The 15020-nt window shown below is 35.5% G+C and overlaps 1 protein-coding gene and 1 pseudogene across 4 annotated transcripts in view; one reads left to right on the plus strand and one right to left on the minus strand.

Moving 5' to 3' along the window:
- Nucleotides 1–15020, plus strand: part of BRWD3 (bromodomain and WD repeat domain containing 3) — a 156857-nt gene that overhangs the window by 115253 nt on the left and 26584 nt on the right. For all 4 annotated transcript variants that reach the window (XM_019956005.2, XM_070783702.1, XM_070783703.1 and 1 more), the window contains 8 exons: nucleotides 5002–5126; nucleotides 7345–7427; nucleotides 8458–8569; nucleotides 9531–9592; nucleotides 9696–9851; nucleotides 10528–10648; nucleotides 11714–11839; nucleotides 11922–12000. In XM_019956005.2, coding sequence (XP_019811564.1) covers nucleotides 5002–5126; nucleotides 7345–7427; nucleotides 8458–8569; nucleotides 9531–9592; nucleotides 9696–9851; nucleotides 10528–10648; nucleotides 11714–11839; nucleotides 11922–12000 — 864 coding nt within the window. The remainder of the gene's footprint in view (nucleotides 1–5001; nucleotides 5127–7344; nucleotides 7428–8457; nucleotides 8570–9530; nucleotides 9593–9695; nucleotides 9852–10527; nucleotides 10649–11713; nucleotides 11840–11921; nucleotides 12001–15020) is intronic.
- On the minus strand, nucleotides 2895–4421 carry LOC109555270 (tubulin alpha-1C chain-like; annotated as a pseudogene).

Raw genomic sequence — 15020 nt, forward strand, 5'->3', positions numbered from 1 at the left:
TCTTGGAATTAAGTTACTTTCCTGTATGCTTATTCTCAGTTTCTGGATATTTCAGTGTTGATTGTATGCCCAGGATAAGGTGTACTATACTGTACCATACTCCTGTACAGCTGAATGTTGTGGGCCGCATTTTGTTTCCTGGAATTTGTATGTCACCTGTTGTCTTTATCTGACCTAATTTCCTTCAGGCTTCAGGTTCTCTGGTGTATACCATGTACTTCGAGCAGTGCAGTAGTTCCATGATGTGGATATTTTCCTTAGCAGCTTTGTGCTTTCTGAAGGCTCTATAAATTGACTGCATGTGTGGACCACAGACACCCTCAAGATTCTGGCAGCTTTAGGATATAGTAAATATCATAAATCCTAAGAAACCTATAACTTTGTGGTTATTGTTGTTCTGTCACCCAGTTGTGTCCAACATTTTGTGACCTCATGGATGATGGCAGCATGCCAGGGCTCTCTATCCCTCACCATCTCCCAAAGTTTGCCCAAGTTCAAGTCCATTGCACTGGTGATACCATCCAACCATGTCATCCTCTGATGACCTCTTTTCATTCTGCTCTTGATCTTTCCCAGCATCAGGGACTTTTCCAGTGAGACAGCTATTCACATCAGATGACCAAAATAGTGGAATTTCAATTTCAGCATCAATCCTTCTAATGAGTATTCAGGGTTGATTTCCCTTAAGATTGACTGGTTTGATCTCCTTGCTGTCCATGGGACTCTCAGGAGTCTTCCCCAGGACTGTAGTTCGAAGGCATCAATTTTTTTGATGCTCCATCTTCTTTATGGTCCAGCTCTCATAACTGTACATGACCACTGGGAAGATCATAGCCTTGACTGTACAGACCTTTGTCAGCAGAGTAATGTCTCTGCTTTTCAACGTACTGTCTAGGTTTGTCATAGCTTTCCTGTCAAGAAGCAAATTTCTTCTGATTTCATGGCTGCAGTCATCATCTGCAATCATTTTAGAGCCCAAGAAGGGGAAATCTGTCACTACTTCCACCTTTCCCTCTATATTTGCCATGAAGTAATGGGGCTAGATTCTATGATCTTAGTTTTTTTAATATTTATTTTTAAGCCAGCTCTTTCACTCTCTTCCTTCACCCTCATCAAGAGGCTCATTAGTTTCTCTTCACTTTCTGCCATTAGAGTGATATCATCCGCATATCTGAAGTTGTTGATGTTTCTCCTGCCCATCTTGATTCCAGCTTGTAACTCATCCAGCCTGGTATTTCTCATGATGTGCTCAGCATATAGATTACTCCAACAGGGTAACAGCAGACAGCCCTGTTGTACTCCTTTTTCAATCTTGAACCTATCAGTTGTTCCATACAGGATTCCAACTGTTGCTTCTTGACATGCATATAGGTTTCTCAGGAGACAGGTGAGATGGTTTGGTATTCCCATCTCTTTAAGAGCTTTCCACAGTTTATTATGATCCACACAGTCAAAAGCTTTGACATAGTCATTGAAACAGAGGTAGATGGTTTTTTTTTGTAATTCCCTGGCTTTCTCTATAATCCAGTGAATGCTGGCAATTTGGTCTCTGGTTCCTCTTCCTTTTCTAAATCCAGCTTGAACATCTGGAAATTCTTGGTTCACGTAATGCTGAAGCCTAGCATGCAAGATTTTAAGCATGACCGTACTAGTATGGGAGATGAGTGCAATTATAATGATTAGCACATTCTTTAGTTGTTTTGTAATGATGCTTAACAGGAAGGATAGAAGAGACAATGTGTGTATTTATTGAAATAAAGATTTAGGCACTTCTAAAAATTGTATTAAGGCTATAAGTTACTAAAATATAAAGTGAGCTTTACATAATCATCTCCTGGGAAATAGGGGTGCTAACATCTATTGTGAATTAGGTGAAAAATAAGATTTTTTTTAGAATTATAGGAATGAATAAACCATATGTTTTCTTTTCTTTTTTTTTGGCTTTTATACATTTATATTTGACACCTGATCACATTTTCTTTTTTTTTTTATTATTATTTTTTAAATTTATTTATTTTAATTGGAGGCTAATTACTTTACAACTTTCAGTCACCATAATACCTTCTCTCTAGGTTTAAAAAATAGTATGCTGATTCCTGTAACAAAGCTTTTATTCATACAAAAATCAAATAATGGTGAACAAGTCACAACAGTGCAATAGGTAGAAAATAAAACAACCACATTAACAAAGTGCTGAAATAAATACTAATCATCAGAGAGAACGTGCCCTCATGGGGTGTTTCTGTCACCAGGATGTGTGGGGTTTGTCTTCACAGCCCAGAGCCCACAGCCTCATGAAGCCACATCCTCGGACTGGGTGGCATTGGACACAGTGCCTGCAAGTCAGATGCCTCGGGTCACCAAGGTCGTGGTGGAGTCAGGATCATGCTGACTCCCAAGGAAGGCCATTTCTGAGTGCTCAGCCTGGCCTACTGGGCATCTAGCAGCAGTTCACTGAGCCTGTGTGATTTCTTATTTTAAATTCTAACCCTGTGTTTATAGTAAATTTTAGAAGTCAACTTACTTGTGGTATAAGACCCTGGACTTTGGAATAAGATCTGAATTCCAATCCCAGCTCTGCTGTATACAAGTGTGTAACTCTAAAAACATCACTGTACCCATGAGGCTCTGTTTTGTCATCATTAAATGTGATTAATAACAGTGTTTAAGGATGGTATTTAAAATAATATTGTAGCACTCAAAATTGTAAGTCCTTTTCCCAAACATATACATAATATGTCCACCTGCCTAATTACAGACTGTATTTCTGCTAGAGGAATGATTTTTTTAATAGAGTTATCAATAGAATTTAATATTATGACAAGATAGGGCCACAATGGGCAGCTCCATAGAATACAAATTAGACAATCCCAAGAGTTTAAAGTTGTAATAGGTTAATATTTTCTAACCTCATCCTCTCCCTCAGCCTTATGCACTGCAACCTCCTCATAATCCTTCTCAAAGGCAGCCATGTCCTCATGGGCCTCAGAAAACTCTTCTTTCTTCATGTCCTCACCCACATACCAGTGAACAAAGGCAAGCTTGGCATATATCAGGTCAAATTTGTGATCCAGGTGAGCCTAGGCCTCAGCATGCTCAAAGCTCATTGTGCTTTGGCTTGGTCTCCAGCAGGTAGCACAGTGGGAGACTGGTAATTAATGCCAACTTTGAATCCCGTGGGGCACTGGTCCACAAACTGGATGCTGCACTTGGTCTTGATTGTGGCAGTGGTGGCACTGATATCTTTTGGAATCATATCACCACAGTACAACAGGTAGCAAGCCATGTATTTACCTTGGTGAGGGTTACATTTCACCATCTGGTTTGCTGGCTCAAAGCAAGCATTGGTGATCTCTGCTACAGAAAGCTGTTCATTTTAGGCTTTCTCAGAGATGGCAGGAGCATATGTGGCCAGAGAGAAGTGGATGCAGGGAAAGGGTACTGTACAGAATTACAGGTTGGTCTGTAATTCTGTCAGATCTACATTCAGGGCTCCATCAGATCTCAGGGAACTAATGATGGAAGACACTACTTGTTGGCTTATGAGACAATTAAGACTAGTATAGATTGGGCACTCAATATCGGGGTTTCTATGACAGATGTCATAGACAGCCTCATTGTCTATCATGAAGATACAGGGTGCTCCAGGGTGGTGTGGTTGGTGAGGGTGGAGTTGTAGGGTTAGTGAACTATAGCTGCGGAAACCTGGGGGCTGGGTAAATGGAGAACTCCAGCATGGACTTCTTGCCATAATTGACAGAGAGATGTTCCAATGGCAGGAAGGTAAACCCAGAACCAGTTCCCCCACCACAGCTGTGGAAAAGCAAGAAGCCCTAAAGACCTGTGCATTGGTCAGCCAGTTTCTGAATTCAGTCCAAGACGAGGTCAATGATCTTCTTGCCAATCATGTAGTGACTGCGAACATAATTATTGGCAGCATCTTCCTTGCCCTGATGAGCTTCTTTGTGTGGAGGAACTGGTGATAGGTGCCAGTACCAACTTCATCAGTGATCGTGGGTTCCAGGTCTACAAACACTGCCCTGGGCAAATGCTTGCCAGTGTCTGTCTCACTGAACAAGGTGTTGAAGGAGTCTTTTCCTCCTCCAGTGGTCTTATCACTTGAGCCTGTGTGATTTCAATTAATGTCTCAATTTGACCACTATCAACTTCAACTGGTCTAACTGACCACGGAGCATTGTCCAACAAGAAATCTTCAAAACAAAACTTCGCAAACCACATTTGATATGTTTGATCAGTCACAGCACCTTCTTCATATATTGCACAAATCATTTTTTTTGCCTTTCTTGAAACAATAAAGTATCATATGCCAAAAATGCCATGTTCCAAGCAGTAGAGCTCCCATTAGGCACTGCCAGTCTGTCCACAGCCTGGCTAATGTGGATTAAGATGTACTCACGCATGAATGAAACTTGTAGGGTTCTGTGGGACTTGAGGAGGTGAGGGGAAGGCCACAAAGATTTCACACCAACAGACTACCAAGGAGTCCAAGGGAGAAGTAGTGACTAGAGGAGTGATTCTTAACCAGCAGAAAACTTCTTAACTCTCCAGAGGAAAACCTGGGGAGTTTGTTCAAAATACATATGACTGAGCTTTACCCTAGATATAGTGAACTCAGTTCCATAGTAGTATGGTTTAGGAACATGAATTTTAAAAAAGATTACCAAGGGGATTCTTCTGCTTATCCTCAGTTTAGAGCCATGCACTAAACTACAAATTGCTGTTAAGGGGTCAAGAGCCATGTCTTATTACCTTTAACGCTTAGTGGAATGCCTCAAATCTGGTGGATATTCAGATAATTTTAAAATTTAATAATTTTAAAATAAAATTTATCAGATAATTTAAAAAATTTAATGGAGTATAGTTGATTTACAATACGTTTCAGATAATTTTTAAATTGTTCAAATAATAATAAAATAATATGCAAATATTAGGCAATTATTTATATTGAAATTAATAATTTTTTGGTATTCTCATGAATAGGAACAAGAGTTTGTTAAGATTGTAGGAATCAAATATGAGATTGGACCACCTACACTATGCTGCTTGAAGCTTGCATTTCTGGACCCCATTTCAGGCAAAATGACTGGAGAATCTTTTTCCATTAAGTGAGTATCTATGTTGGCTCGTGTGTGTGTGTGTGTATTTTAATTCCTAACGTGTATTCTTGATGGTAAAGAAAACATGACAGCACTACGGGCTTTAGAGTTTTAAAGACCATGGTTTAATATTTAATTCTTGTTTTGTTTTTCCACTTAATAGGGTCACAAAGAGTGGGACACGACTGAAGCGACTTAGCACGCATACTATAGATAGATAGATAGATTAACTGAAATAAAAACATACAGCATGAGACCTATAGGTTTCAGTTTTATTTGGGAGCTTGCTGAGGACTATAGTCTGGGAGATAGCCTTAGACAACTCTGACAAGATGTTCTCAAGAGGTAGCAGGGGCAGAGCCAGGGTATATTTGAAATTTTTTTGGCTGTGAAATACATGTAGTCAAGCATACATCTCGCTAGTTATTGGTAGTCACGAGGATCAAATATCTCAGTGATTTTAGTGTTCTATATATGGAAAGATGCAAGAGTCCAGGGTCATTGAAATTCTTCCTTACATATGCATCTTAACTATCTAAGAGTCCATATATCCAAAACACAGAATGCTTCATCTTGAATTCCTTTCAGGGTGAACTGTAGGTCAACAACTACAGTGGCTAATGACTTGATTCTTTTATTGGCATAGCCAGAGTTCTTTTGTTTTTTTTTTTGTTTTTTTTTTTGTTTTTCCCATAATATGACTCTCATTGTCTTTAACTTCATTCAGAATGGTTTTGTTAGGTTGTATTGTGACAGCTGTCATATCAGTGAGCATTAAAAAAAAAAAAAACACATCAAACTGATGAATTTTTGTGTAGCCATTATAATATTGAAGATGGAAGAAAAAGAGGAACATTTTTGGCATATGATACTTTATTGTTTCAAGAAAGGCAAAAAAAGTGATTTGTGCAATATATGAAGAAGGTGCTGTGACTGATCAAACATATCAAATGTGGTTTGCGAAGTTTTGTTTTGAAGATTTCTTGTTGGACAATGCTCCGTGGTCAGTTAGACCAGTTGAAGTTGATAGTGGTCAAATTGAGACATTAATTGAGAACAATCAAAGTTATACCATACAGGAAATAGCAGACATTCTCAAAATATCCAAATCAAGTGTTGAAAATTGTTTGCACCAGCTTGGTAATGTTAATCACTCTGATGTTTGGGTTCCACATAAGTGAAAAAAATCTTCTTAACTGTACTTCTGTGTGTGATTCTCTACTGAAACAAGGCAAAAATGCTCTGTTTTTTAAACAAATTGGGACAGATGATGAAAAGTGAATATTGTACAATAATGTGGAATGGAAGAGATCATGGGGCAAGTGAAATGAACTATCACACAACCGCACCAAAGGCTGGTCTTCATTCCAAAGAAGGTTATGTACATATAGTGGAATTGGAAGGGACTTATGAGCTCCTTCCAGAAAACCAACTGATTAATTCCAACAGGTACTACTTCCAGTTAGACCAACTGAAAGCAGCACGTGACAAAAAGCTTCCAGAATTAGTCAGCCGAAAATGCATAATTTTCCATCAGGATAACTCAAGACCACATGTTCCATTGATGACCAGGCAAAAACTGTTAACAGCTTCGCTGGAAAGTTCTGATTCATCCACTGTGTTCACCAGACATTGCACCTTCAGATGTCCATTTATTTCTGTCTTTACAAAATTACCTGAATGGAAAATATTTCAGTTCCCTGGAATACCGTAAAAGGCATCTGAAACATTTTTTTGTTCAAAAAAAATGAAAAGTTTTGGGAAGATGGAATTATCAATTTGCCTGAAAAATGGCAGAAGGTAGTGGAACAAAATGGTGATACACTTAAAGTTCTTGGTGAAAATGAAAAATGGGCCTTTAATTTTTACTTTAAAACCAAAGGAGGATTTTGGCCAACACAGTATATGATCAATTGTCTCAAGACATTTAGGCATCATTAGTTTTGTTGGAGATATACTTACACATTGGATAATGTAAGAAATAACAGTCTTACAAGATAGGATAAAAGTAATATAGTCAGTGATTTAAGGTCATAAGTAAATATTTAAGACAAACAGATCAAACACATGGGGTTTAATTTAATTAAAAGCATTTGTAAGGACCTTGAGGTTTGAAACAGTTTGCTCAGTAGCTCCGCATTAAGCATATATATCCCTGGATATTTAGAAAGTGACATATACTGTTGTATCTGTATACGGAATCACATGTACTTTATTTTCTCTTCAGATATCATGACATGCCAGATGTCATTGACTTCCTTGTGCTACATCAGTTTTATAATGAAGCCAAAGAAAGGAACTGGCAGATAGGTAAATATAGAATTCCCACTTAAATATTGTTTGAAGCAGAGTAACTTTTAAACTGAATTAACATTGAGAAACTTTAGACTGAAAAAGCTGTTAGCCAAATTAGAAAAATTAAATTTTTATTTTCAGTTATGTTTAGGTGATTTTATGTACTTTGTATGTGTTATAAAACCTTTTCTGTGACTATCTATTCTATTAGAATACAAATCTAAATTAAAATGAAAATCTGAAGTTTCATTGCCTTCACATGGAGTACTTACCACTTGGGCTCTTAACAGACCTTTACTGATTGTGGCTTTGACTCTCTCTCTCACCTCTTCCACCTCTCTCCCTTTTTCTCCCTTTCTCTCTTTACCCCTCCTGTTGTCTCCCTGTCTATTCCTTCCACCTTCTCTAGCTATTTAATCTTGGGCACAATTTTAACCTCTCTGTGCCTCACTTCCATTATCTGTAAAATGGGAATCACATCTGAACATACCTATAAGGTTGATACGAATGATAAATAATATGTAGAAAGAACTTAAAATGTACCACAGAGCAAACACTGTATAGTTATCTGCTATTAGTAGTTTTTTTTTTTTCTATTAGTATCTTCTATCTTTTCTAATGTGAAAGAAACATTTTTATCCACATGGTTGGTTTTATATTCCTTAGCCATTTAGAGGCACAAAACTAGTATGAAGAGATTTTTAGAAACAAAATGGTAAAACAAAAAATAAGAGGAAGGAAAAAAAATAAGAAACAACTGTGGTATTATATGTGCAGTACAAAAAGCAGACTGTCTAATGATGATTCCAAGTAATTGAAAGAAGTTAAATTATATATGGTAATCTGTGATTTTATTTCATAATAATTATTAGCACTTGGAAATCAAAATCCTTGAAGAGAGTAATATGGAATACTCAGATTGAAATCTGTAATAATACTGGATACAATGATGCTATTGTATTCATCAAAATGTATAGTTTAGACTGGGAACATAGCAATTATTCTCAAGAGCACTCTTTTAAGAATTTTTTTAAAAACATTGTAGGTGATAGATTCCGCAGTATAATAGATGATGCCTGGTGGTTTGGGACTGTGGAAAGTCAGCAACCTTTTCAACCAGAGTATCCTGATAGTTCTTTCCAGTGTTACAGTGTTCAGTAAGTACAGTTATGGTCTTTTACACCTGATAAAATACTTTAGTACTATATGGACTTTCTATAAACCCTGCCTTACCTAGTCTTATAAGACCTGTACCTGTAAGGAAGGAATCATAGTACTTTTAAGGAAGAAATTTGATGATAAACTTTCTGGTGCAATATGCATGCTAAAACAAAGCAGAAACTGAATACTTATTTCTGCCTCCTTAATTACTGTGTTTTCTCTTAAATATTTCTACTTTAGATAAGAATTACAACTAGTATTTCATAAAGAATACTGAAATTAATTCAGTGTTTAAAGTAATTGTTTCAGCTGGAATATAATAGTGAATATTTATATAGTCTTTTATTTGATGGTATAAGTTCTAGTCAAGGGTGAGTGCATTACTTTTGGATATATTGATACTATTTGTCTACATTTACTTTTGTTCTTCATGAAATACCAGAGTTGTAAGATTCCTAATAAATACAACTTTCTTCTTAAGAATGATAAAACATATGTTTATTCTGTGAAGATTGACTTTTAGTCTTCATATTGTAGATCAAAAGGGAATAGTAAACTTTTGGAGAAGGTATAATAGTCAACCTGATAGAAAAAAGTAGGTTGTCTCACAGAAATAAGTGATATATTAAATTGATTTTTTAACCTAAAAGGAATTTTCCAGTGAGAACTTTTTATTCTGTACCCTGGCTTAACAATGAATGTATGCTTGGTTGGAATTAAAAAAAAAAAAAAAAAAAACAGAACTAAGAATAAGCTTAGGGCTCTCTAACTTTCATATTAGTGGACCATGTTTTCTGTATTAGAGGGTTGTTATCATTATCTTTGTATAAGCACAGTTATACTTTAAAGAAATTGTACTGCCCCTTTCCAGATTTCACCCCGAAGAAGTCCTCCAAATTATGCTAGTATGTAAAAGTATCATGTGAATTTGATTTGTATCTTGTTATTTTTTAATAGCTGGGACAATAATGAAAGAGAAAAGATGAGCCCCTGGGATATGGAGCCAATTCCAGAAGGAAGTAAATATGCTTTTAAAAAATGAATTATAATTTTTCTAAAAGAAGAATGGCAATAGCATTATTCTGAAAACTAATTATTTCTGATTTTTCACCTTATGCATAGCTGCCTTTCCAGATGAAGTTGGTGCTGGTGTTCCTGTGTCCCAGGAGGAACTGACTGCTTTGCTATACAAACCTCAGGAAGGAGAGTGGGGGGCTCATTCCAGAGATGAGGAATGTGAACGAGTTATTCAGGGAATCAACCACCTTCTTTCCTTGGGTATGGTGAATGTGAAAGAATATTAAGAAGATGAGAAAAGAATATTAGGAAGATGAGAAGGAATAAGGAAAACCAGCAGAATTTTAAGTTCTGTAAAAGGAAATGCAGTTTTTCACTATATACTTCTAACTCAAAAGGCACAGGGATTCTAGTTTTAATAATATTTTTATATGTTTGGTCAAAGTAATGACTTGCAAACCTTTTCAGTTCTGGGGTTATAATAGTGAAGACATATAAGTGTCTTTTACTTTTGTGAGTCATTTTGGCTCTCTAGCTATTCCCTAAGCCTAACTTTGGATGGATTTTTTTGGTAAAGACTGTGTGTAATCAGTTTTACTCCATGACTAGTTATATTTTCTGAAGTATGTCACATGAGACATTTGGCATTTATCCAGAAAAGACATAAATTTGAAGTTAAAAACAGTTCTCCAATAATTTTGTCTTGTTTTTATCTGATTTGAACCAGTGTATCATGCATGATTCATAAATAATATGTCCGAATAAAAAGAATAACATTATAATAGTATTGGTCTAATTTTTGCATAATTTAATCATCTCATTTTAGTAATATAGTTTTATATTGCCCACACTTCCTGATTATATGTGGTTTTTGTTTGTTAACATGAGATGTTAGTGTTGTTTATAACTATCTTTTCTGATTTTGTAAATATTGTAGATTTTGCCAGCCCTTTTGCTGTTCCAGTGGATCTCAGTGCCTACCCCTTGTATTGTACTGTAGTTGCTTATCCAACTGACCTCAACACCATCAGGCGGAGACTTGAAAATCGCTTTTACAGGTTTGTTTAGTTTTTACCATTTCCTATAAAGCTTATAGCTTTATGTCTTTTGCTTTCGTTTTTGCATGACGAAACACTGAGATCTTTGTTTTCATAGTGTAAAATAACCACTCGGAAGACCCACCTCAAAATTTCTTTTGAAAATTTGGAACAATTGATTTCCTTTCCTTCAGGAGATTCTCAGTCTTCCAGGGTAAAAAGGAGTATGGACAGGGATAAAATTATGACTAGTAAAAGTCACAAATGAAACAATAATTACAGTTAACTCTTTTTTTTTTTTTTTTTACAGTTAACTCTTAGTTTATTAAAGGCAGATTAAGTGGTTTGTGGATTCATCATGATTATGGTGCTCCAGAGCTTTGAGCATGTTTTAAATCCCCTGTTGGGAAATTAGGCAGCAGTTAATTAGATTTAATCACCAGCTCCAAAATGTGTAAAGAAAAAAAAAAAAATCAAGTTATTTTTTTCTTTGGTTTTGCTGGAAGTTATGTGATTATGGGGAGGCGGTAGAGGGCAGCTTTTGTTCTCTCTCTCACCCTCAAGTCTACAGCATCCTAACAACAATTATTCCATGAAATTGTTATAAATAACACCATGTGGGTGTATCTTATAACATTACCTATAATTTCTTTAATAGTGTATTATTATAACAGCAACTACATTAAAATATGTCTTCTTTTCTACAACCTGGCTTCTTGATTTTTGGTCTTCTCTGAAAAGTAAACATTTTTTTGTTGACTTTATCAAAGCACTCTTTGTTTCTGTTTGTTTCTTTGTATTTGGTCAAATCATTATTTACCCATAATGTCATGGGTCAGTTCTCTTTCAGGTTTTAATATCCAAGTTTATAATCCAGTGGTTCTGAATTCTTGCCTGTGCTTCAAATACTGTAACTATATACTTTTATTGGTGCATATTAGTCACACAGATATATTGAGTCACAAACATATATTTGAACACCTTTGACGTTTCATGATTAAATGCCTAGTTGTTCTATATTGTCTAATTCTAGAATAGACTTTAAATGTATCGACCAAAAGTAACAGGGTATTTTTGCTTTCATAGGAGAATATCAGCATTAATGTGGGAAGTACGCTATATTGAGCATAATGCTAGGACTTTCAATGAGCCAGACAGTCCTATAGTTAAAGCAGCCAAAATTGTAACTGATGTCTTACTTCGATTTATTGGGTAAGAAGCAGTTTTATCTTCTATAGAGGCTGACTTCTGAGTTTTTAAAATTTATTGAAGTATATTTTAACTTGTTTCTCAGGGATCAGAGCTGTACTGATATACTGGATACTTACAATAAAATTAAAGCAGAAGAACTAAACAGTACTGATGCAGAGGAGGTAAGAATCACAGCATGACCAGTAGGCATTAATTCTTTTTCTGTCATTTAAAGTACATTAGGTATTATACGTAAGTGTTGTAACTGGGTATTAGCAATGAATCTGATTTCTGAAAGCTCGCTGAACACCTGCATCTTTTTGTATTAAGCTCTTTAACCTATATTTAGATAGTGTATACCAAAAATGTAGTGGTGCTGCAGTGTTTGGTCAGAGAGAGGTGGCCATTCACCCTTTGGACACAGTGTTTTCAGTGTTGAGAAATCAATACTTTATTTTCCAGCCCTTGAAAACAGGACAAAGCACTAAACTGCGTTTTAAAAGAATGGTTAGTTGATGGGAATTTTAGTAGGGATTACTTTTCTATACTACATACATATATATACATGTATATATATATATATATATACATGTATATATATAATATTAAAGTATTTTATAATTTTAAACTTGAAAGTCTATATTTTTAGTAGTTTCATGGAATTGCTGTTTGATTTCCTTTGTGGAAATTTATAAACATAAACCAGTTTTTCTTAATGAAGTGAATTAGTATTGTCAGCAGACCCTCATGTGTCTTATTTCCCCACCCAGTCATATCCCTAATTTATATTAAGTTATTTTTGACTAGAGGCTATGATAGAAGCAAAAACCAGGTTAAGAGGCTGAAACAATAATGGAAAGTGACAATTCAAAAATATTTTATGGAAAACAATTCATCCCAGGGATAAGTGACTCAAATATGCTGGATTTTATTGCAGTGGGTATGATTATACAGAGGTATTTTACATGTTTATATTTTCTGTACTGTTAATTCTCAGAATGGTAAATCTCTAATAGTTTTTCAATTTCACAAAAATGTGTTTGACTGTAAAATGTTTTAAGTATTATTGAAGTTAAATGCTATTTACATATTAAAGACAACTCAGATATGCCAATTAGATATTATCCTCCTGAAACTAATAAAAAATTTATCATTCTTATACCTGATATTTTCTCTAACCTTTAGTATAAATGCATTTTGACTCAGAATTTGATGTAGCAAGAATTTCTCCTCAAAATAACATAACTTGGATTAGAATAGGAAAGTAAAGTAAAATATAATTCAGCAAGCTTATTTTTTCTTTTTCTTTCTCTCCCTTCCTTCCAACATTTAAGTTCTACGCTTTAAACAAATTGCAGTTATACAATACAGTGTTATCAACTAGAGTCACTGTGTTTTACCTTAGATCCTTATATTCTCAGCCTTTATTCAACCTATAGTTAGAAGTTTGTGTCCGTTTACAACCTTCTCCCTGTCCCCTCCCACCATCAGTCCACTACCCAACAACATTTCTGTATTCTGTTTCTGAGTTTGACCTAAAAAAAAAATTACATATAAGTGATACCATGCTGTGTTTGTCTTTCTCTATCTTAGTTCACTTAACAAAATGCCCTCAAGTTCCATCTGCATTGTCACAAATGGCAGAACTACCTTCTTTCTTATGGTTGAATAATATTCCATTGTGTATACGTGTGTGTGTGTGTGTGTGTGTGTATATATATGCACCATATTTTCTTTGTCCGTTTATCTGTTGACAGACACTTAGATTGTTTCCACATCTTGGCTATTGTGAATAATGCTTCAGTGAATATGGGAGTGCAACTTTATATCTTTGATATCTTGTTATTTACAGCAGAGAAGGCAATGGCACCCCACTCCAATACTCTTGCCTGGAAAATCCCATGGGCAGAGGAGCCTGGTAGGCTGCAGTCCATGGGGTCGCTAAGAGTTGGACATGACTGAGCGACTTGACTTTCACTTTTCACTTTCATGCATTGGAGAAGGAAATGGCAACCCACTCCAGTGTTCTTGCCTGGAGAATCCCAGGGACGGGGGAGCCTGGCCGGCTGCCATCTATGGGGTCACACAGAGTCGGACACGACTGAAGTGACTTAGCAGTAGCAGTAGCAGTATTATTTACAGAAGTGAAATTGCTGGATCATATGGTGTTAATAGTTCTATTTTTAATTTTTTGAGGAACTACCATATTGTTTTCCATAGTGGCTGTACCAATTTATATTCCCACCAACAGTGCACAAAGGCTCTCTTCTCCACATCCTCGTCAACACTTCTTATTTCTTTGTCTTTCTGATAATAACCATTCTAATAGGTGAGAGGTGATATTTCATTGTGGTTTTTATTTGCTTTTCCCTGATGATCAGAGATACTGAGTACCTTTTCAGGTACCTATTGGCCATTTGGATATCTCCTTTGTAAAAATGTCTATTCAGTTTCTCTGTACATGTTTCATTAGGTTATGTGTTCTCCTGCTATCAAGTTGTTTATATATTTTAGGTATTAACTCTCTGTATATGATTTGCAAATATTTTATCCCATTTGGTATATTGCCTTAATTTTGTTGATGGTTATTGTTTGCTGTGAAGAGCTTTGTAGTTTGATGTAGTCCCAATTTTTTATTTTTTGCTTTTGTTGCCTTTTATGACTTTTGGATTTTGTTACATCCAAAAAAATCATTGCCAAGGCCAGTGTCAAGCAGCTTACCCCTGTGTTTTCTTTTAGGAGTTTTATGGTTTCATGTCTTATATCCAAGTCTTTAATCCATTTTGAGTTGTGTTTAATGTATGGTGTAAGATGGGGTCCAGTTTCATTCTTTTGCAGGTGGATTTTTTTTCCAGTTTTTCCAGCACAATTTATTGATGAAATTATCCTTTCTTCATTTTATATTCTTGGTTCCTCTGTTGTAAATTAATCGACCAATATGCATGGTTTATTTCTCTGTACTTTCTGTTCCCTTGATCTATATATTTTATGTTAATACCATACATTTTGATTATAATAACTTTGTAATACAGTTTGGTATCAGGAAGTGTGATGCCTCCAACTTTATTCTTTCTCAAGATGGTTATTAGAATTCTTTTTTGTGGTTGTATATGAGTTTTAAGATTGTTTTTCTACTTATGCAAAAAGTACTGTTGGGATTTTGGTAGGGCTTGCATTGAATCTGTATATTGCTTTAAATAGT

This window comes from Bos indicus, chromosome X, assembly GCF_029378745.1.
Source record: "Bos indicus isolate NIAB-ARS_2022 breed Sahiwal x Tharparkar chromosome X, NIAB-ARS_B.indTharparkar_mat_pri_1.0, whole genome shotgun sequence".
NCBI lineage: Eukaryota > Metazoa > Chordata > Mammalia > Artiodactyla > Bovidae > Bos > Bos indicus.